This window comes from Mya arenaria, chromosome 12 (assembly GCF_026914265.1).
Source record: "Mya arenaria isolate MELC-2E11 chromosome 12, ASM2691426v1".
NCBI lineage: Eukaryota > Metazoa > Mollusca > Bivalvia > Myida > Myidae > Mya > Mya arenaria.
The window spans coordinates 1,835,556-1,859,437 of NC_069133.1; the positions used below are offsets into that span (position 1 = coordinate 1,835,556).

The following is a 23,882-nucleotide window of genomic DNA, read 5'->3' on the forward strand; positions in this document are numbered from 1 at the left end:
TTATCAGGTTCTTCCTGTTTTAGTTAACTGTTCAAAATTTACGTAAAGTTGTGTATGTATGAAAGCACCCGCAAGCAACATAACAGACTTCTAGATTTGTTGTTTGTTTGTTGTTGTTGTTGTTGTTGTTTGTTTGTTTGTTTGTTGTTGCTGTTGTTGTTTGTCTGTTTGTTTGTTGTTGTTGTTGTTTTCCTTCTCAAGAAAATGTCAACAAATGGACATCCAAGAATCTAATTCATAAACATCTGATAATAATCGTATATACATAACAAAGAGAAAACATTTATGTAAAACTGTTTATTAACTTACATCTAGTAATAACAAGATAACAATCAATTCAATTCAATATTTTATTGCCTCCAATAATGAAGATAGGAAAATACATATATAACAGACGAAACACATACAAAGGTATTTGGTGAATAAACATGCATATATATATAGATAGAATGAATATAAACTATTGTCAAATGGTTATATATGAATATACAAGGTGATCAATGTGTTAAATACCTTAGCGAAACAAAACAGAAGGTATTTGAATGAACACAGAATAAATTATGTTAACAATAGAGAAAAACACACACTATATAACAATTGTGCAATTTGTTCATCATGAACAAAAAGGAAACAGCAGTCAAAGAAAACTACCTATACTTACATGCAGCAAGTCATTCGGTACTCATCGGCCATTTTCTATCTAAAACAACGTCGGGTGTATGCCGGTACATCGGAGTTCGTAAAATTTTGAAAATGTTATTAATTAATTTGAGTGTTTCAACGTGTATTTTGTATATCTAAGTTTAAATTTATTGCCATAGAAGTGTATTATTGCATACATAATTAAGATTACCAAGATTTAAGTTTATCTACAAAATTAAAATTACTACGAGATCTACTTGCAGCGTAGTTTAATATAAAGTTTTCTGAAATTGGAAACCGTCAATATACATCCGAAGTTGTTTTCGAATGGAAAATGACCGAGGAGTTCTGAATGGCAGCATATGACGCTAAACAAGAAATACTGATTTTAACCCTGGTCTGTTTTTTTTCTCATTTGACCAAGGGACATAACTGACAAAAATTATATTAGCAAATATTATGGATTTTGATTTACGTACAAGTCATGTTGTATGGATTTTGAAACAAATGTCTACCGTTACGTTTCATGTAAATGTTTGAAACGATTTTAAAGTTTAAAAATATCCCAAAATGTTCGACCTACTCATCCGTCGGCGGCAACAACTTAGACCTTTTTTATTTGAAAAGCAGAAAAGCAAAAGAATAAACATTTTAAAGGCGTAATTCAAGAACGCCTCATCACAACAGTCATGACCTTTGAACGACCCCCGTTCCGCCCGCGGAGAGGATCGCAGGCTTTTAGTGAAAACACCAGGATGAATTAAAGATACTCATCAGGCTAATTTAAAGGATCGTTTCTTGAAATTATGTTGTGGTACTTCCATTTAGCCAGAAATCAATTTGGCAAACACCTTCCCCGCTTAAAGGAGCAAATACATCTACTATGATATGTACATATTGGTTCTATTATTTAAGTGTACGGCATGTTTCAGATCCACGAAATGACCTTATAAAGAAGGCAATGGCATGGAATATTTCTCGACTGATGAGCATGTCACCGGCGGAGCCATGAAATTCGCTGTAGGCATGACGCCGATGTTCTCAGAGGGAAGGGGGACTTTGTGGCTGTCCACAGTGTGACATTGTCTGTTATTTGGTCCTCTATTCCCCTGAAATGAGATTAAACCATTGTGGCATTGATATACATGTATTCCATAAAAGACTGAACAAACAATAGGCTAATATTAAGTTAATAATGCGAGTTCATACAAGTTTTGTGTTATATGCATAGTGTTCGTCTAATGTTCAGATGATATGCTGTAAAGCAGACTATAGTTCTAAGGCCTAAAACAAATATATGTCTGTTCCGGGTAACCCGACACTACCTATAAAAATGCGCCGACCCTAACTATTTTTTCCGTTTCTAAGCAAAATAAAATATTCGTTAGCGAATAGAGAGTTACGAAGGGCGGATAAATGCAGATTTTAATCAGAATTATTGTTTATATGATAAAACAAAGTCAGGCAATGACAGTAATGTAGGAACGACTGCCATGTGCAAGAAAAGAAATTATGGGAAGGTTACCCTAAACAAACAATTTTTTTTTGGCCTAATGTACCTTATTCCGTCTGCCTCGCTCCTATGTTTCCTATATATGGGTGATCACGGGGCTGTGACCTTAACCTTGACTTAATTATACGCTTCAAGGTCGAACTCGTTCGCGATGTCAGGCTGGAGTGCCTCAAACTCCACCTTGTACCTTAGAAGGCCTGGCAGAAAAGTAAAAGACAATATTGCAATTATTTTCTACCATATTGACATGAAAAATTCACTTGGATACTCTCTATCTTCACTTGATGTGCCAACAAGTCTCATAACCTCTCAACTCACATTCAAAGATCCATGCCCTTTGTCCGGGTGACCGGCCTCTACCACTTTGTCAACGATACTATTTTTACACACATCGAACCTCGTCATTTGAGGCTAACGTTTAACATGCATGGTTATAGCCAATCTCCAAGTTTCATAGAGTTGAAAACTAGATGAATATGTATTATTTGAGTAAAAAAATTGTCCACTGACCGCCAATTCCTCCGAATCCCTTGACAAACTGTGCACCCTCCTGTGACTTGTCTGTGACAATCTCGAGGGTGGATCCAAAGTTCTTGTAGTTGTTGGCGAACCACTCCAGCAGGGGCATCGATTCCTGAAGCTCCAACTCGACGCCGGTCTATGAAGGAATGTTATAGAAATATGTTGTACGATTTTATGTGATTGAATGTGTGTTCTTTTTATCCGAAAACGCATATATTTGTAAAACAACACACATCCAGTCATGGCCGTATCAGATAGATATCGGTTCATAGTTGGAATGTTGGCAGATGATCGGTTTGATGATGGCCCGATAACTATCCGATATTAACGTATACTCTCTGTGTGTTTATTGGTACAAGACAGTGTATAAAAAGAATGTTTTCGAAATACTTACATAGACTCTTAATGTATATTGAGCGGATCAAAAACCAGTAGCGGTCCAAAACCGGAGAGTTTTCAAACAATCGGATAGATATCAAAGACGTTATCCGACCTATATTAATTTTTCCCCCATCGGATAAAAGCCGATAAAGCAATGAAGGTCATGTTTTCGACATGTATGAATGATTTGTCCCATATGTATCCGATAGCGCACATTGGGCTATGGTTCGTTGTTATAACATCATCCTATGGCCATTTAACCACATGACTGATAGTTTTTAATACTATTGTTTTGTAATCGGTTTAAAAAAATCCTCTTTGATTGATGCCGTACATTGATAGTCTAAAGAGAACTTTGTTCGTGTTATCTATACGATATATTAATCATATCTATCATATATCGGCTGTATATGGTTTTACTGGTTGGTCATAAACCGGTATTTATTGTAAGTCATGACGTCAAGACGGCGTTCACTATGTTGACTGTGTAATTGTTCATTGGCGTACCTCTTGGTCTTGAAATAAATCACGGTCCTTCATTTGGTCATCAGAGAGACACAGGATCTCCGTTCCTTAACAAATTAAAGTATTTTTTAAAACAAACATAAAAAACTCACTTACTCGTACAATACAAATCAAAATATTTTAAAGGGACTCTCTCGCGTTTCAGACATGGACATTTCATTTTGGTGTGTAATGTAACACCGCTTGTAACAACAGTAAATCGTCATTAGAAGTTCAAGTTAGAGTTCTTTTGTTCATAAATATATGAAAATATAACAGTGCCGAAAAGCTAGTATAAACAATAAGACTTGAATTTACGATTTGTTCAGTTAGTATTTGTCAGTTGGTAATTGGTATTGTTCACAATAATAAAAAAACTCAATTTAAACAGATTTTGGGAAAATATGTCGTCAGCATGAAATATGGGAGAGAATCATTGGAATGGTGAGAAATAGAGAATAAGTTCTAAAGTGTTAAAACAAATAAGTATTGGAAATAGTATATGCCACTACCATCGGTCTGGTGGTTTTTGAGCAGATATCTGGTGATATCAAGGTTTTCCCACACAATAAGAATGCTCACAGCCCCCATCTCCAGTGCTCTCAAAGTGTCATCTACTCCAAAACAGAACCGACCTGTATCCTGGGATATCTCGTCAAAGTAACGACCTGAAAATAAGTTCAATCAGACTAATGTCTGTATTTCAAAGTTCTAAAGACATATTATTATTCCCCATGATTCTATTGATGATGATGTTGTTGATGATGATGATGATGATGATGATGATGATGATGATGCTGTTTTTGCTGCTGCTGCTGCTGATGATGATAATGATGATTGATTATGTTGCTGCTGGTAATGATGATGATGACGAAGACGACGACGACGACAACAACGACGACGATGCGATGATGATGATGATAAGCACTCCGGCGATAACAACGACGAGAATGCCAATGACGATGTAGTACAGCCTACAGGTATACTTTCCTACCTATGAGTCGTTTCTCGTGTAGGAATGTAACGTTAGAGAGGACCGGTGCTGCCAGCTCTATGGCCTGGTTGAAGCCGCTCTCGCCGCCATATCCCACGTCCACTACCTTCAATACCCTCTCCTGCAGCCGCTTAAGATCAAAGGCAGTGATAAAAATAATGCCGTGTTGTGTTTCAGAGTAAACTGTTTGAATAACTGGGATTCCGATGATGGTGTTAGGGCTGATTTAAAATTTATGGTAGAGACTTGCAATGTTCAGCGCATAATTGAAACGCTAGTTTTAGTAGTTTACAATAATATTTGCACGCAAAGCAGTTTCCAATGTTTGTTAAATCAACCAGCCAATACGATATTGTTCAACACTACCGCTAAGCCTGTAAGGAATACTTACCGGGTCAAACATGTCAGAGCGGCTGAGTTCTGTCTTGAAGTGTGCCAGCCCGGCCAGCACGAGGCCGTGGACGTTCACTTGGCCGTCGGCTAGGAAGGCGGCCGTTGCTCCCTCCGCCACCTTCCGGAGATAGTGGTGCCGCTTCTCCATGCGTATCCGAGCGAACCGCATCGCTGACTGGCCACCACGACCTGAGGAAGGTAGAACAATTAATCTCATTGGACTGAGACCCTAGACTGTCAAATTTGTTGGGTTTTTTTTAAATAATGGTAAAATGTGAAACCAGTCTATATCAAGAACTCTTATAGCAGGCAAATATTACCATGTTTCTTGGGCAGGTTTTCCTTGAAAGAGTGAAGCACAGTTTTGTTGCTACCGGAAAGCGTCCCGTACAACGTCTCCTTGCCGTCAACCACGATAAAACCGTACGTGACGTCATCCTCCAGTAGTGACTTCAGAGGCTAATGAATAGAGACATGATTATAAAAAGAACATAACGACAGTGAATAACATTGGTTATACGATGATACTAAACTTTAGGTTTTATGTACCAGGATGGAGTGCTTTCCTTTAATTCTCATAACTCAACCGATGACCAGAGCTCTCACTGCGCAATATGTAGCGTGCAATTGAATTAAAACGATGGTTTCAATATATTGAACGGTAGCCTTCGTGATTAAAAGTATACATTAATCGTTGTGTAGAATTAAATATCTCGGGGAGCGGGTGGAGCAACTATTACATAGCATACGTCAGTTTATTTCTTGTATAAAACAACAACACGAACCGACGATAAATACATGGAGGAGCGTACGCTAGCAAGCAATAATGGTACGCAAATAACCTAAATACAAGAATATGACGATATGTATACGAACGATTCTATCCATACCTCAGTGTGAAACTTGCTGTCACAGAGGTACATGAACTTATTGAGGGGCCTGCAGGGCTCAAAGTCGATGGTCACCTTTTTTGATTTTCGGCCATCTGTCAGCACCGACCCGCAGTAGATCACCAGTCCGTTCGCAGGAACTAAAATCAAGGGAGGGGGTGAATGGAAATATGGATACGTGCTGTGACCATGATGACGAAGTGGGTGGCGGTAATAATCAGGATTTTGAAAAAACATGGAACATGGAAGGTGTTATATCAAGATAGTATTGCACGTGTACGTGGCGTTCCAAGTAAGCATTTTCAGTCTTGCTTATATAAATTACCATGTTATGCTATATGCCATTCAACGTCGCAATATTTTGAAACAGTCTCTGTTTTCACTAGTTCGAATCCTAGTGTCAAGTGAGACATGAACGTGTAGTAAACCTACCCTTGGAGTAAAGTTTGAGCCTTTGTCTGACGGAGGCGATGGCGGCCTCCACGGAGAGACGGTTCACCTGGCTCTTGATGCAGGCAGCTGTGCCCACTTCCTCCTCCAGCAGCCGGGTAGCCCGCACCACCTGACCGCCAGCCGGAACGACCAACGAAATCATGCTCGTACCGTTCCTTGTAACAAGGGGAGATAATGGTTATATCGGCATATTAATACTACGTTTAGATGAATATATTTACATAAGAAAACGTCCCAAGTCACCTAAAACCACATCATTACAAGTGTTTTGTTGAACCTTCAAGAACCTTTTGCATCCCAACATATGTACATTATCAATGCAAACCATATTTTAAGTCCCCACAACTCTGAGCCATATAACATAATTGGCATGATTTTTGCAACAAATATTTTGAAAAAATGTTTCATATGGTACATAACTATAATTCTGAAACGAACTTAAAACATGCAAAAGTACTCGTTTTGCCTTAATTGACATATGTTCAGCCATTTTATACAGAGATAATGTACTTGAAAAATGAACACCAACATAATCAAAACCCTTAATAACATCAAGTTTACTATTTGCATAATACCAATTTTCATGTCTTGATAATTGTCCACCATTCCTAAATACCATAACTTTCGTTTTGTCTATATTAACAACAAGCTTGCATTCATTGCAAAAATCCTGTAAAATGTGTAACTATCTCTGTAGGCCTACAACGGTGTCAGATACACATGCAATATCATCTGCAAACATAATTAGAAATATTTCAGTTATATCAGGGAAAAGTTGTAAACCTCTTACATTGTTGTTTAAAAACAAGCTATGCAGTTCATTTATAAACAAGGCAAACAATATTGGACTTAAACTACAACCTTGACGTAATCCTATTGGACAATCAAAAACATTGGAGAGTCCTGTTTTGGTCTTAACAACACCTTTAACAGAGGCATATATTTACTTAAACGTTCTATACAAACACCCCGAGATATTGTTTTTACGTAAAACATCATACAATAATGAACGATTAATAGAGTCAAATGCTTTTTTTTAAATCTATAAAAGCAACATACACAGGCTTCTGTTTCCTTTGTAGGTATTTGGTTATAACAACATATAATACAAATGCATTATCTGTAGTACAGTAATCTTTTCTAAACCAGCCTGACGTTCTGATAATCTACTATAAGCTTCAACATAAAAAGTCACATGAGCGGTAACAATAGTAATATAAATCTTACTTAATACATCAATAAGTGAAATTCCTCTGTAATTTTTAGGATTAACCAAACTGCCTTTCTTGTGCAATGGTACAATAATACAATGAGACCATTTTTCAGGAAATGACCCTGAAGCAAATAATTTATTAAATAGTTTACAAATAAATGGTAGTAAAATATCAATACCATAGACAGACAATATGCACAGGTAGAATAAACCATCCACTCGCTTTATTCAGTTTTAGTTTTTTAATAGTATCTATAATCTCTTCTTGCGATATAGGACTATTAAAATGAATATTTTCCACCTCATCCAAGTATTAAACATTTACATCATATACCCTAGCCTCCGCACCATTTACACCAATGTCCGAAGAAAACAAAGACTTAAAATGGTGGCACCAAATATCTATATCAATTGGCGATTCCGTAGGAACAGGCTTTGACATTCTGTTTATTTCCTTCCAAAACAATTTTGAATTATTAACATTGTTTTTTAATATTTGATAAATATTGCTTCTAATGTATAAATCGTTTTCCTTTACACATATTCTTGAATATATTTTTCTTATGTAAATAACTATTAAGATTAACAACATTATGAGATAAACGAAACTGCCTTAATGCAAATGTTGATTCTCTTTTTGCATTCTTGTATCCTGAATCGAACCAAACCTTATGCCCTGGGTTAACTTTCCTTGGAATAAATGTGTATACAAATTTCTAACTGCATAGTTTAATTACATGTTCTAATTTATCCACTATATCATTAACATTATCACTATTATAAATACAAGACTCTAAAGAATGGAATATGCCATCTTCATAGCCTCCAGATAATTCTGCAATATATTCAGGTTTTGTATCAGTATTAAGGTTATACCTTTTAATAGGTGTAGCATTAATTTCTTCTATATGCTCAAAAAACATGTCGAATGATACACATATTGGAAAGTATGGACTTTCTACTCTATCAATAACAGTAAAATTCTCAGCTAAATCAAAAACATTTTTTGTAGCAATACAGTAGTCATTTACACTACATCCGTTTTGATTAACAAATGTAAATTTATCATATGTTCTATCACAGTTATCTCTAAGACGTCGTCCATTCAAAATGAAACAAAAGTACGACTTGCAAAAGTTAAGTAAAAGTCTTCCACAGTTGTTTACAACAGAATCACACGACTGCCTTATGCTTGTGATATCTCCATCAAGAATATCCCTGACATCATGAAGCTCTGGTACCTCGACAAATGTTATATAATCTGGCAAATTACCGGTCCTTGCATTAAAATCACCACACAGTAGTAGTTCATAACACTTTAAATTATTGTCTGCAATCAAATCTTCTATCCTTTGCAAACATGAGTAATTACTATTAACATAAAAAAGAGAGTTTTCAGGAGGCGAGTACACTGATATTAACAATACATCTCGGACACAATTAAACAGTGATTTATCAAATAACACCATCACTCCAAACTCAAACTCATCACATATCATTTTAACTAAATAATTTAACTGACTCTTAATCATTACAACACCTCCCATTGATATACAATAGACTCTTTAGCATTACAAGAGAACACTTCATGATCTTGAAAATTACATCTACATATATTACAATCATCTGTACCTTTTTCTTGTAGGCATACAACGTCATAGCCAGAGAGAAAGCTAAAACTATCAAAATTACAAAGCTTAGAGTTCCAGCATCTTTTAACTTTTGACGTTGTAGAAATGATAAGTCATTTGAAATACGTATTCCCTCAGCCCGGAGTCTGTGGCGATATTTAAAAAGTTTGAATTTATCTTGATTATTCTTAAAATCTACAATTACTAATCTTGGTCTATTTCCAGCATTACCGACTCTTCTAGCTCTATCTATGGAGTTAATGTCAATACTATCCTCTGGCAGTGTCAAGGAGAAAAATCAACAATATTTTTTTCCAGAGTAACATCATCATTTTCTCGCTCTTCAAGGCCAAACATTCTAAGAGAGCATTTTAACCTTTCTGATTCACAGATAATAAGTTGCTTTTCAATATCTTCTATTTTGTCATGGGTGATTTTATCGTGTATGGATAGCTCACGGAGGTCATGTTCAACACTCTCCTGCCTGTACTCAAAAACATATAATCGCTCTTGCATTTCAATAACAGTTGCATTAGTATTTGATTGACACGCTTCAAGTTTTGAAACATTTAATTTAATCGATGAGAATTCAGACTTCATACACTTTATATCAGATTTGACACTTACTAGCTCATTTTTCACTTGTGTAACGGGTTCTACCAACTCACTATAACGGAAGTCTATAGTGTAGACTGTTGTGTACATGTTACTACATTTTCCCGTGCTATAGAAGTTCATTATATTTATCTGGATTATAATGAGTATGATTTACAATGTATACTTCCTTCAATTGCATATAAAGTTTAAGTTATGCTTTGCCATTTAATTTTATATTCAGAGTTTACCATCAGTTGGCTATTAATAACTGTATATGCAAATCTTGTTAGTTTCATTTTGTTCGTAAATCATTAATTGAGGAATGTGCTTACTTTGAAAATTAAATATGAAAAAGATTACTTTAGATAGCTTGTTTGTAAAAAAATATATCATTAAAATATTCTATAATTACCAACCTATAAGCTTGTTATTAAGTTGTTTAGCTTTGTCTTTTTATTGATTTTATAACCAAATTAAACTGTGCTACTTATATTAATATTTATATTTTATAAAACATTCTTGAATTGTTTTTTCTTTCTACTTAAGACCGACTGAACTAGGCCTAGTACGTCATCTTCATTGACAATATCGTCATCATAATTACTTTCCATAACTTTTTCAAGGTAGGGCGTATATACCCTGTGGGCCCCTCACTGCGTTTATCAATAGGTTTATCAAATAAGAAGATATTATTGTACCTGAGATGTGAATAATCTCTGCCTATGATAGTTAGAAATAAATTACTTAGATTTTATTTGTACTGTTGTTTGTCAATGTTTGACTTGACAGAATTATTTCAAACTGACAGCCTAAAGTTACATTATAGCTTGCCTGAGCAGCTAGGTGTGTCTAAGGCATTTATAGTTTCATAGTTATTTTGGTTTTACAGTATTATTTCCATTTGAATTTAATTAATGAACTTGGATTCTTGAATAGATTGTATAAAAAATGCAAACATCTCAGTTGTTCTTCACACCCAACATCCCTGCCATTGCCCTGTGTCGAACCTGAGGGTTCTTGTAACCGCCCGTGCGGCTTACTACCACTCGTTGAATAAGAAGGTTCGGTTACACCTAGTTAATTTCAGCCATATCATTAAGTATAAGTTGAGTGTCTTCAGTTGGTCCTGGATTAAGCTCCACGTCAGCAGACAGAAGTAGCATACGGCTGGCAGATGCATATTTGTCTACAATAAATGTATGACCGGTAATGACTGCATGTAGGGAAAGAAAGTACCATATCATAAATACGCCGCACACAAAGATGCGCAAATGAATGCCAGACCCTTTAGCAAAACGACTGTCCGTTGACGACAATGCAAGTTAAAACATCCGATTTTTGCACGGTATTGAACAATTTCAATAGCCATATTTAGTTTTCGTAAATTCTGCTACACAGCTATTCCCCTGCAGTCCGTTAGCTGTATAGTGTGCACACATGTATATATGGTGTTTGATCACTGCAGTCAGTCAATCAGTACAAAGTAACTCCAATACAAATGTATTTATTATTATTGCGGTATAGGATTATTAAAGTACTATTAGGTATAGGTCTGGTTACTCGTGCGTAAATCAGGAGTTTTCCTCGTGCATTTATTGAACTGAATTGGTTATTCGACGCTCAGACGGGATAGAGAAAACATTGCAAAAATGTCAAATTTTCATTATCTATGAATGTATTCAGATACATATAATAATATATGTTAAACATTATTTTGAACCTTGTTTAAAATATATTTATATTTTCAGATTGGTATTTTTCTGTTACCATGGCAATGCGAGTATTGTTGAGTCTGAGAGTGGGTGCAGCAGTGGTTCCGGACACTTTACGACTGCTTTTAGCAGCGTGTTTTTCATTATGAAATATGTATAAGAACTGTGAAGCCAGTAGTAATAATTTACTGGAAGGTTTTTTTTGGAACCATTTGCTTTGTATGTGAGTGTATCTTTGATTAAAGTATCCCGTCTGTAGCACACCTACACATGTGTTCATTTTATTTTATTATCCTGAAGGTAAATAATAAATTATTTATGTTTGGCATGGAATATAATGAAATAGAAAACATAATACCCATTACACAGTATATCCCTTGTTAAAGGTTGATAGCAAACAGGTAAATCTCAGGCTACACTAATCTGTTACACTTCAATAAATCCTTTGTTGAACCTTTATATTTTGGGAAAAAACAATCATCATTTCCTCAATAATTGAAATGAACTAAAACAATAGTTAGTATTAACACTGTATCCAATGTAAAGCTCATGTTATTATCTATTTGCAAATATAATTTTTATCTCTCAATAGTCAGTATTTACTTCTAAAAACACTGTTTTAATAAGAGCCGTAAAATCACGTCTTGTCACTATCACTATCCATATACTATATGTAAAAACAGTCCTTTTTTGTTTGATCTTTTATATGTTAAACGCCCTAAAAATTGCCGCTTCGAAAATAAGAGTTTTCAAATTAGGCTTCGAAATAAAAAAATAAGTTTTACTTCTTAAATGTAATTCTTTGAAGAAAAAGCGGTTAAATTTTACAGACTGTACTAACATGACGCACTGGGTACTCGCGAGTGACTTACCCCCGGGCGGCATCAAGCCTCTGAATCAGCCTCCTCATCCTCCATAACTCCACGTTTTGATCCGCCCCGTTAGCGGTTCCGTGCATTCCGCTTGTTGCCATTATATCGTTTTTTTCGACTGTATTTTAGTGTTTTAATCTTCTTTGTGGCTTTTATTTATAATTATTTATATATTTATGCTAAGTCCTATGCGTTCTTTCCCCAAAACTGTTTGGTAACAATGACCAACACTACCCACAAACATCCTTTAAATGTGAACCAGGTATTGCGCAATCACAAACCGAAAGTAGAAACGATTGCGCAATACTAAACATACAACGCACTAGACTGTATTTCGGACAAACGTCGCATATCTTTGTAAATTGATAAGGTTTATTTTTAGATTTTAAATAAACACGAACAACTGAATTATTAATACAATTAACAAGACTTCCAGATTTTTTTTGTAGTGAACCAAATTTTATTTACATAAATTACACGTCAATTCCTGTAGTCTTTTTGGACGATTCTTAACAACTAAAACAGGGCCCTTTTTATAATTCTACAGTACTTTTGTTAAAATTCTTTTTTTATAATATGTAGTAGAAACGGCGTAATTCTGGTCCAATTGCTATTTGACGCCCATAAACCATATCCAAATACATGAAGCAGACACGGCAGTGATGTTCAATGGATGACATCATCTGTGATTATCAAACGAATAAAACAAATACAAATAAATGTTCAGACCTTGATTTATTTTCATAACCTAAAATTAATTAACAATTCTGACAAGGCAAAGTTCCTAAAACTGCTCTCTGTACAAACTTATAAAGTAGAACTTTTGTATAAACACGAGAATAGCACTGATGCCTAGTTCTTTTCACTTCAAAACCTCCCCGGCAATACTAATATAAATAAGATTAAATGAAAACAGTTTTAAATAATCATATGCATCAACAGGTCTTTCTTTTATAAGACATGACGAATAAACAGCTCAACTAAATGATGCCTAGAAAGCCAATATCTTTCCTTATGTACTGCCCATTGTAGATCCGTCTGTCCTTGAACAGTTCCTTTTGAATCAGAACGCCAAACAAACACAATTACTAGCAAGTTTTTTTTACACAAGCATCTTGAATTTTGCACCCTATTACCATTTACTTTCTATGCAATTCTGCAAACAGTGCAACCCACATACCACACAAAGATTTAGAACGGTTAGTTCTGTCATTTGCTATTTACTTAATAGTTAGGCCTAAAATATCTGTGGTAAGGGCAACACTTTGATTCTTAAGTTTTATTTCGACCATTGATAGAAAGATAATTCAGATTTTTTTCAGTTGTTGTTGACAATGAAGTCCATTTGTGTTGATTACAAAAAAAAACAAACTATTGTCCCTACCCTTCCAAGCACTGAGATCGTTGCCTTAAACTCAGATGAAATAAATTATACGCCTAAAAAGTGCATCAGCAGTTTAAGAGGCATTTTTTTACGAGATTGCCTTGTACTATATGCACCATATTCAACGTTCATGTACAAGAAGGCAATGTTTCTATGATTAACGTAACTATTATCTATCGCTATAGTTTATATTATGCAATAGAAATTGTGTACATAATTATTTATATTAAATCACTTAAAAGACAAACAGTAAAGACATCCCCTGACTTTCCTAAAGACAAAACTCCGCACTTGATTTAAAACATGTCATAGTTGGGCATAGAATTGTTTGTGCATAATTAAATTCACAATCCTTAATTTGATAAATTACATGAAGATCAATAATCAAGTTCTGAATCTAAAATCCGCGGAGCGGGGGCCGGCATTTCCAGCATGTAGGAACATGGATTATCACCCAGTGTAATCGAGCCTCGGTTCAGTAGTCATCGAGGTTGAACTCGTCAAAACCGTCGAGGGCTGGATCAAACATCTGGAAGTCCACTTGATACCTCAGTATACCTGGAATGTATGGAAAGAGAGGGTCAAATTATGAATTACCTGAACAGTAACCCCAAATGAAATGACAAAAGAGGTGACGCCAAACCACCCTCATATAAATATTTGTAACTATTAAAGTTCAACCAATGGTGATATTTACTAGTCAAATGAATACCAGTGACAAATAACATTGATAAAAAAGATGCATGTTGATTTGGGTTAATCTGTAACAAACCACAAAGTAATACAAAAAAAATAAACGACCCACCAAGTAAATTTCATCAATTTCAATACTTGTACTATATGAAGGATATTTTTTATTTCCTAATTAGTATTTATGGTGTTTGCAAAATCTTAAATAAAAAGAAAATGTACAGCTTTGTGCACGATTATTTTTTAAGGCAAGTTTGAATACAACTTTGACAAGTCATATACCATACTTCTAGGTCATATCGCCAAAAAGATGTTTTCCTCCCTCATTTTCATAACATAAGTCCCATCGTCCTTGATGCTGCAAAAATATGAGTCTTCCTACAATGTTGACCAAAATGGCTCACCATTCACCATTGTAATATTAACAGACAGTAAAAGACCGACTGACCGCCAATTCCTCCGAATCCCTTGACAAACTGTGCACCCTCCTGTGACTTGTCTGTGACAATCTCGAGGGTGGATCCAAAGTTCTTGTAGTTGTTGGCGAACCACTCCAGCAGGGGCATCGACTCCTGAAGCTCCAACTCGACGCCAGTCTAGGGGAGATAATAATTAAGCAATAAGTAACATTACTTAGAAGAACTGTTGGAATAGCAAAACAAATTGTTCCTTAAAATAAATCATGCAAGATTCCTATAAACTGATAAGAAACATAATGCAAATGGAAGCCTCACGGCCGCCTGATTACTTATCGGAGGATGTTTGTACAGGTGGTCAAAGTAATCCATTGGGCTATACAAGCATACATGTACTATTAATCATTGATAAAATATAATCCTTTTACTGGTCAACTGAATGGTTAAATAACCTTATATTTTAACAGTTTTATTTAGTTCAAAGAACTTTGAGGTATTTCTTTTTTGAGGTATTTCTTTTTTTTCAACCAAACTGCCACATATACACAATTTGGGAATCTAATTCAGATAAAAAAAAAAACACTTCATTTTTGCAAATATACCTGGTACCGGTATGTTATAACATTGGAATTCCGAAATCCAAACCAAACTGTTACGAAAAACACCGTGAAATTTATATTGTATATCCTTGTATAATATAAAAAACGTGTACAATGTTTACATCTGTATAAAGCACATCTTACATCTTTATCAAGGAAGTGTGTTTTATCTTTTTCTTGCTCTGGAGTTAGGTGAAGGATGATCTCCACTGTAAAAAAACAAACAATCACAATATTTAAATCTTTGACAATGTCAGGCAATACACGTTTATAACAAGAGAGTGGCAGAGCCTATTATAGTTTTTTGGTTTACAAAGGAGCACTACCATTCAATTATTTAACTCAGAGTTATGGGTCTTGAAAAACATTCACATTTCATCAATAACATCTTGTGTACCAGATTTCATATAAATATCTTTCACCAGTTTTTGAGTAATGGCTTTTATAAACATGAACATTTAAAATTGGCAAAAAAAAGAGCTTGTAAAAATTAACCTACCATCAGTTTGGTGGTTTTTGAGCAGATATCTGGTGATATCAAGGTTTTCCCACACAATGAGAATGTCCACAGCCCCCATCTCCAGTGCTCTCAAAGTGTCATCTACTCCAAAACAGAACCGACCTGTATCCTGGGATATCTCGTCAAAGTAACGACCTGAAATATTGGAACAGATACATGTATTAGTATACATGATTGGAGAATACACTAGACAAAATAATACAATATGAGGTCTTCACTAACCAACATTTTCATGATATTACTTAGACATTATAATTAATTAGAAATTTGTGAGAATTGCACAGCATTTTTGATGGACAATAAACACATTCACTACATTTTATATTGGAGTGTTCTTCCACCTCATTTGTTTTCGGGACAAAATCAGCGAAAGAAAATGTATAAAAAAACAACAGCAAAACAGTGGCCTGAATGACCAAGAAAAACAGGCATGCTGCTGTAAGCCTAAATTTCAACTTTTACATTTTAAGCCTATACTTTCATTAAATGGGGCCAGCGCCCTTAGAATGAGAAAATAGCTAAAATGCCTAAAAATGTGGATTAACAATAGAACATTTTAAACAACGAAACAAAGCAAAGGCACTTCAACATACAGAATTTGAAGAAATTGAAAAGATAAAGAATGCATTTAAACAAAAAAGTAATAATATCTTATTTAGTGTGGAGAAAAAATTGGATTGTGAATTTTAAGTCCATTCTTTGTGAAAAAGTATACTTCTTTACATTGTGAATGGGGCTGAATTATGCGGAGTAACAAAATGAACCCTTACTGTACCTATTAATTTTTTTTCCTGTATGAATTTGACGTTTGCTAATGATTCACCAGCTAGCTCGATAGCCTGGTTGAATCCATTCTCCCCGCCGTACGAGACATCCACAATTTTGATAATCTTCTGCTGCAACCTCTGTAAAACACATAAAGGACCAGTTTTACATTCTATACATGGAACATGGGCACAAGTACATAATGTTTGTCACAGTGGTTCTAACAGCTGATAGACTTTGTCAATCATAAAAAAACACTAGGGGTCTGTTTGAATATGCAAAATTCATGCCCAAAGCTAGGTAATGGGACTTAGAAGTTAAAACTCACAATCCTGATTTCAGGATGAACCATGAACTTTAGAACCCCTGGTGTAAATGCAAATTTTCACCAACAAAAATACTGCACAATTGCAAACAATTTATTGGAATATATAAACAGATATAATTATTGAGAAGCAAAGAATTCTTTGGGCTAGTTTGAATGTTACACAAATCCTGAAAAAGATGCATCATTAGGCATACATTTCAAACATGCAGAATATATCTAATAACTCATTTTAATAAGAGTAATCCCACCTACCAGATCAAACATGTCTGACTGACTGAGCTCTGTCTTGAAGTCTGCAGACCCAGCAAGCACGAGGCCTGACACATTCACCTTGTCATTGGATATAAACATTTGTACCGTCACTTCGGCCACCTTCCGTACATAGTTGTGTCTCTTCTCCATTCGTAACCGAGCAAAACGCAGGGCAGACTGACCTCCTCTGCCTGTGGAGAAATGATGACAATTTAAATGGACCTTCACATTTCAATATAGGGTATTAAGCACAAAGTCATGTAAAATTCAAGCGGTAAGTAACTGTTATATCACAACCAAATTACTCTTAGTCTTTATACCATCATCAAATATTTAGCCAGTTATAGGATAGTGTTGCAGGCTGCAATTTCTTGAAGCACCAGGGGCCTTAATGGCGACTAACATATGCACCCTTTCACCATCTAAATAAGTTCTATGTTTAAACGTTTTATATGATTAAAAACTTAATATATCTAGCAGTTGAAAGCTAATATAACTTTAATAATACACATTTCTAACATGCTTTTTGTAAAATTTATAATATATAAACTCTTCACAGCATGAAACAATGTGTAATTTTCACCCTCAGCACCATGTCCCTCTTTTGTGGCACCCTGTCCTTTTTAAACCCTTGCTAAAACCCAAGAATAATATAACTAATATGATTGAAATATCTGAAGTTTCTTTTATTATATGTAATAGTATGAATTTAATGGAAATGCGGGTGTCACAACATAACGTAATAGTGGATAAATAAATTTGCAGGAAACGGCTTACCATGCTTTTTTGGCAGATCTACATTGAATTTATGGAGTACTTCTCGAGAGTTCCCTGACAATGTTCCGAACAGCGCACCATTACCGTCCATCACGATGAAACCAAACTTGTTATCATCTGCTAACAACGCTGTTAATGCCTAAATACAAAAAAAATACATTTATATGAAAGAAAATTAAAAGGGGCATACTGTATCATATTGCAAATTGAAGGCAAATTTGAAAAATAAAAGAAAAACACTATACTAAAGTTCAAAACAATCTTAAATTAAAGGGGTGAAATTTATTAAAGGAGTGAAATTTATTTATTAAAGTAACATTGAATCAATTTGATATGTTAACACATCTTTCATTTGAAGAAAGTATTGTAAAAAGAATAAGAAGAAAGCACTAACAAATGTACACTCTGTTTCAGAGTAAATATTATAATAGGTAACAATAAGAGCACCACCATCTGAATCATGTGTCCGCATTGTGGGTTTGATCCCCACCAAGCGTACTTTCTGCTGGTCTCTCAAATAAGACACCAGTACTGGTTACTTCCCAGGAGACGAATTCAAGAGTGATACATATTATCAGCTTTCAGTAATTTTCACAATCGAGTTATTCTAAACTAAACTGGAATACACTACACTGATGCAAATCCGTGTCTTAAGGTTTTCCTGTTCAGAGGCATAAATTAACAATTATTGAAGCAAGAGTTGTTGGCCTTGCTAAACATGTGGGTTTAAATTTTAGCACGCTAACCTAAACGCCAAGGATAGGCAAAAATTTTAGGATATTTTTTCCAAATCCAAACAAACAGACAAGCTTAAAACAGTCATGAATATGTTACTCTGTTTGGTACAAACCTCTGTGTGGAATTTGTTATCACATAGATAGAGAGAGGTGTTGATGGGCCGGAAAGGCTCAAAGTCAATGTTCACTTTCTTTTCCTTCCCCTCGTCCGTTACAATTGTGCCGCAGTATATCACCAAACCATTTGGAGGTACTGCAATCAAACAAGTTACATGTTAAAAACACAAAAACAAACAGATACTGCAATTGATAAGTAAGTTCATAAAACAGGTACTGCAATCCACAAGTTAGTTCATAAAACTGGTACTGTGGTTGAAAAAATTACATGTTTATAAAGCAGGTACTGCAGTTGAACAAATTACATATTTATAAAACAGGATTATTTTTTTCAGATTTAGGAGCTGACTGCTATGATACCACAAACTTATTTTAGAAATAAACCCACTGATTTTGAACAAATATTTTCATCAATTTTAATGTGAAAATATTTTCAAATTAAATTGCCATTGTTTTCTGTTGTGTTTCTGGTTGATATGAAATGGACTGATAAAAGGTCAGAATTTTTCATTAAAATTAATGATTCAAGTAATAAGATAAATTATAACTAAATTTAAGTATGCCAATGTCCATATATACCTTTATTGTACAATTTTAATCTTTGTTGTACTGATGTAATGGCTCCGAGCACAGAGAGCCTGTTCACACGACTTTTGATATTTGATGCTGTCCCAAATTCATCTGCCAACATTTTTGACACTCGTGGAATCTGGTCTTTTGGTGGAATGATAAGGGAAATCATGCTTGTACCGTTTCTGCAATAAGAACGTTGAGGTATCAATTGAATTATCAAATTGAATTTTTTTTACCAAATTGCAACACACATTATATACAATTTAACTATTATTTATTTGAGATAATTAAAGTCATCATTCATGTCTCACTCTTGTTTATTATTTAGTTCTTTATATTATGAGCTGAATTTTTTTTTAATTGGGCGAACCGACAAAAAAATATGAGCGGGCAAAACCGTATACATACTTTACCTACATATATAATTAATATTCAGAATGGAAATCCTTAACATTTTAACTTATTCAGCTTTCTTAACGAGATTTTAAGGACTCTTAGTATCATGGCAAGAGATAGTCTAAAATAATAGACGTGTTATACGGGATTCTTCCAATCCCTAACGTCTAAACGGGAATGTGCAAAAAACGGGGGTGTTTTAAAAATATTGAAATTGTTTTAAGTGAAGTATTTTATGGTTGAAATTGATCATAAAGAGTTATATTCATATTTTACCATGTAAGTGAAATGTTATTTTGCACCAAACAAGCATTTAATGCATTAAAACTAGTTGTTTACCTTTCCAATAAATGACACAGAAAACAATTATGCGAAGGGGAACTACTCGATACAATCGTAATAACTCGGCCTCCTCCGACAAAGCTTCGAGATAGACCTCGTTATACAATCGTAACAACTCGGCCATGGCCGAAATGTTCCGAGCGATTTAAAACTGTGCCCTGAAGCCTTGCAGGTGCCCTTCATGTATATATCATTCTGTTTTGACAGAATGAAATGAAAAAAAGCCGTCAAACTCATAATTATAAGTTGGATATTTATTTTGTGTGTACGAAACTAATATAAAATAACATTATCTGGTAATATTTCTTGTTTTTATGATATTTTATAGACTCTATATGCTTTAACCCGGAATCCTGATCGGAACAACTACCCACTTTTGATACTAAACAATTTGTACGTGAAGGATTTGCCATATCAAAAATCTAAAAAAAATCCGCCTATGTACAATTATTTGGACTAGGCAAGAGAAGGTAAGTTTTAATAAAAAAATATTAAGAAAATCCGACAAACAAAATATCAATTAGGCATGTCTTAAAAATCACCAAATCTTTTTATTATTTAAGAACAGAGGAAAATACAAGCACCAAGGATCACATTTGGTTTCCCAGTCAACATGGGATTTGTGTCTTGGGAACATAGTACATCATCCAATACACTTTTTTTGTCTCGAACGATTACAAAAATATTCATACCGATATTAAGTCAGCTTTATTTAAACAATACGGGTACATAGAATTACCGGAATCTCCCTAACTACCAAAATCCACCGGAATCTACCGGAATCCCCTGAGAAATAACTTAAATTTAAAAAGGGTACGGGGATTCCGGTAGTTTTCATGTCAGTATACAACGACTATAATGAGTATAAGTCTGTATTTAAGGAATATGGATTCCGGCAGTTTACCGCTGATTATGTTTTGACCAAGCTACCGGAATCCCCTGTGAATTACTAAAATAACTAAATTTCAATACTATTTCAAGTATGTTAATGCTTGAATATAGAATGAAGTAAGAGTTTTAATCTAAAAGTGACAAGGATTCCGGTAGTTTACCGCTGATTATGTTTTGACCAAGCTACCGGAATCCCCTGTGAATTACTAAAATCTGAAAGTGACAAGGATTCCGGTAGTTTACCGCTGATTATGTTTTGACCAAGCTACCGGAATCCCCTGTGAATTACTAAAATTAGTAAAATAACTATGTTCAATACTGTTTCAAGTATGTTAATGCTTGAATATAGAATGAATTAAGAGTTTTAATCTGAAAGTGACAAGGATTCCGGTAGTTTACCGCTGATTATGATATGACCAAGCTACCGGAATCCCCTGTGAATTACTAAAATAACTAAATTTCAATACTATTTCAAGTATGTTAATGCTTGAATATAGAATGAAGTAAGAGTTTTAATCTGAAAGTGACAAGGATTCCGGTAGTTTACCGCTGATTATGATATGACCAAGCTACCGGAATCCCCTGTGAATTACTAAAATAACTAAATTTCAATACTATTTCAAGTATGTTAATGCTTGAATATAGAATGAAGTAAGAGTTTTGATCTGAAAGTGACAAGGATTCCGGTAGTTTACCGCTGATTATGATATGACCAAGCTACCGGAATCCCCTGTGAATTACTAAAATAACTAAATTTCAATACTATTTCAAGTATGTTAATGCTTGAATATAGAATGAAGTAAGAGTTTTGATCTGAAAGTGACAAGGATTCCGGTAGTTTACCGCTGATTATGATATGACCAAGCTACCGGAATCCCCTGTGAATTACTAAAATAACTAAATTTCAATACTATTTCAAGTATTTAGTTCATCTTGATGAGACAGGGTTGAAAAACTATTTTTCCTCATTCGCGTGGTTATGTTTTGAATTAAATGTGACTTGTTCTTATTGTTTACGAGAAATAAATTTTCATTTATATCGGTGAATTTTTTTTTTCCCCATTCAACATAAATAACATTATAAAGGATCAAGCAACAGATTCTGTCCGACATCCATCTATGTATTATTGGTACTCTATTGTCACGTGTTAGCGGTCTTCCCTTCCAGCTACAGTAACATCATTCAGATTGAAAAAAGAAATATATAGATAGAACACGACACAAATATACAACAAAATATCATTTTCAAAAACGTAATTGAAATACTCCTATTGTATTCTACGTTAAATCTGAAAAAGAAAACAGTATTGAAATTTAGTCATTCTGTCTCACAGGGGATTCCGGTAGCTTGGTCAAATCGTTATAATCGGCAATCCGACCTGCAAACTACCGGAATCCTTGTCACTTTCTGTATATGGAAATATGATTATAAAGGTGTACCTCGTAGAACATTACATATATTAAAGCTTAAAAATACCCCAAACAACATTTACGTATAGTTTAATTAGATTTGGGTACCAAAAACATTTCAGTAAAGTTTAATTATTATTTCTCAGGGGATTCCGGTAGCTTGGTCAAATCGTTATAATTGGCAATCCGACCTGCAAACTACCGGAACCCTTGTCACTTTCTGTATATGGAAATATGATTATAAAGGTATACCTCTTAGTACATAACATATATTAAAGATTAAAAACACCCCAAACAACATTTAAGTATAGTTTAATTATTATTTCTCAGGGGATTCCGGTAGCTTGGTCAAATCATTATAATCGGCAATCCGTCCTGCAAACTACCGGAATCCTTGTCACTTTCTGTATATGGAAATATGATTATAAAGGTATACCTCTTAGTACATAACATATATTAAAGCTTAAAAACACCCCAAACAACATTTAAGTATAGTTTATTTATTATTTCTCAGGGGATTCCGGTAGCTTGGTCAAATCATTATAATCGGCAATCCGACCTGCAAACTACCGGAATACTTGTCACTTTCTGTATATGGAAATATGATTATAAAGGTATACCTCTTAGTACATTACATATATTAAAGCTTAAAAACATCCCCAAACAACATTTAGGTATAATTTAATCAGATTATGGTAGATTCCGGTGGATTCCGGTAATAAGGGGATTCCGGTATTTCTATGGACCGAAACAATACAGCTATTTACAAACAAAATCATGAATAAGATGCCCATATCAAATGGAATAAAAGACAATAAAGAGCAGTTTAGCGGAAAATACAGACAAGAGTGTACGACCATATTGCAGCTCGTTTGACCATACCAGTACAACCCAGATTGAAAGACGAAGTATATTATTATGCCCCAACAGGAAACACCCCAACCATTTTTACTTAATCGGTGTCTATACACGGCAATATCGCAAATTGACATTTACCCTCTTGCTGCTTCTAAACTTTTGATAAGTTTCTTTATTTTCCAGATCTCAACATTCCGGTCTGCGCTCGTTTCGCCATCTACGCCGTTAGAAGCCATTTCCTATAGAAGTTGACACAAACAACCTTTTGGTCCTTATGGCGGGAATAAAATCCCTGAAAAATGACTACGAGGGTCAAATTAAATACAACCAATCACTTAATAAAGTATTCCTTTTCAATCAGAAACCATGGACACTGTATGTTTACGTTAAAACGGGGACAGACTGAGAATTTCAATTATTGTGCAATCTTCCTTCCGACATTTGCCATGTGAGACACGTTTCTGACGTCACTCAGTGCGGGACAATATATTATTTTATCAAAATCAAATT

The 23,882-nt window shown here is 34.6% G+C and overlaps 2 protein-coding genes across 2 annotated transcripts; both read right to left on the bottom strand.

Annotated features, from left to right (window-relative positions):
* Positions 1–342: 342 nt before the first annotated feature.
* Positions 343–12,553, bottom strand: LOC128211274 (eukaryotic peptide chain release factor subunit 1-like). The gene is made up of 11 exons (XM_052915880.1): positions 12,318–12,553; positions 6,272–6,447; positions 5,840–5,979; positions 5,270–5,408; positions 4,948–5,138; positions 4,557–4,686; positions 4,075–4,230; positions 3,566–3,630; positions 2,666–2,813; positions 2,202–2,352; positions 343–1,751 (listed from the first exon to the last, which is right to left on the bottom strand). Exons 1-10 carry the CDS (start codon positions 12,416–12,418, stop codon positions 2,273–2,275), a joined length of 1,326 nt encoding a protein of 441 aa, XP_052771840.1. The 5' UTR covers positions 12,419–12,553; the 3' UTR covers positions 343–1,751; positions 2,202–2,272.
* Positions 12,554–13,033: 480 nt separating this feature from the next.
* LOC128211275 (eukaryotic peptide chain release factor subunit 1-like) lies at positions 13,034–23,830 on the bottom strand. Its single transcript, XM_052915881.1, has 10 exons — positions 23,511–23,830; positions 19,482–19,657; positions 18,899–19,038; positions 18,049–18,187; positions 17,272–17,462; positions 16,702–16,831; positions 15,906–16,061; positions 15,551–15,615; positions 14,840–14,987; positions 13,034–14,259 (listed from the first exon to the last, which is right to left on the bottom strand). Exons 1-10 carry the CDS (start codon positions 23,606–23,608, stop codon positions 14,177–14,179), a joined length of 1,326 nt encoding a protein of 441 aa, XP_052771841.1. The 5' UTR covers positions 23,609–23,830; the 3' UTR covers positions 13,034–14,176.
* Positions 23,831–23,882: the final 52 nt, after the last annotated feature.

Coding starts and splice junctions, on each gene's coding strand:
- LOC128211274 (XM_052915880.1), bottom strand. CDS start 12,418: ATGGCAACAAGCGGAATGCACGGAACCGCTAACGGGGCGGATCAAAAC. Junction 5,409..5,839: donor ACAGCAAGTTTCACACTGAG/GTATGGATAGAA, acceptor TCTATTCATTAG/CCTCTGAAGTCACTACTGGA. Junction 2,814..3,565: donor ATTTATTTCAAGACCAAGAG/GTACGCCAATGA, acceptor ATTCCTTCATAG/ACCGGCGTCGAGTTGGAGCT.
- LOC128211275 (XM_052915881.1), bottom strand. CDS start 23,608: ATGGCTTCTAACGGCGTAGATGGCGAAACGAGCGCAGACCGGAATGTT. Junction 19,658..23,510: donor AGTTTAGAAGCAGCAAGAGG/GTAAATGTCAAT, acceptor TTCTTATTGCAG/AAACGGTACAAGCATGATTT. Junction 19,039..19,481: donor ATTAAAATTGTACAATAAAG/GTATATATGGAC, acceptor GTTTGATTGCAG/TACCTCCAAATGGTTTGGTG.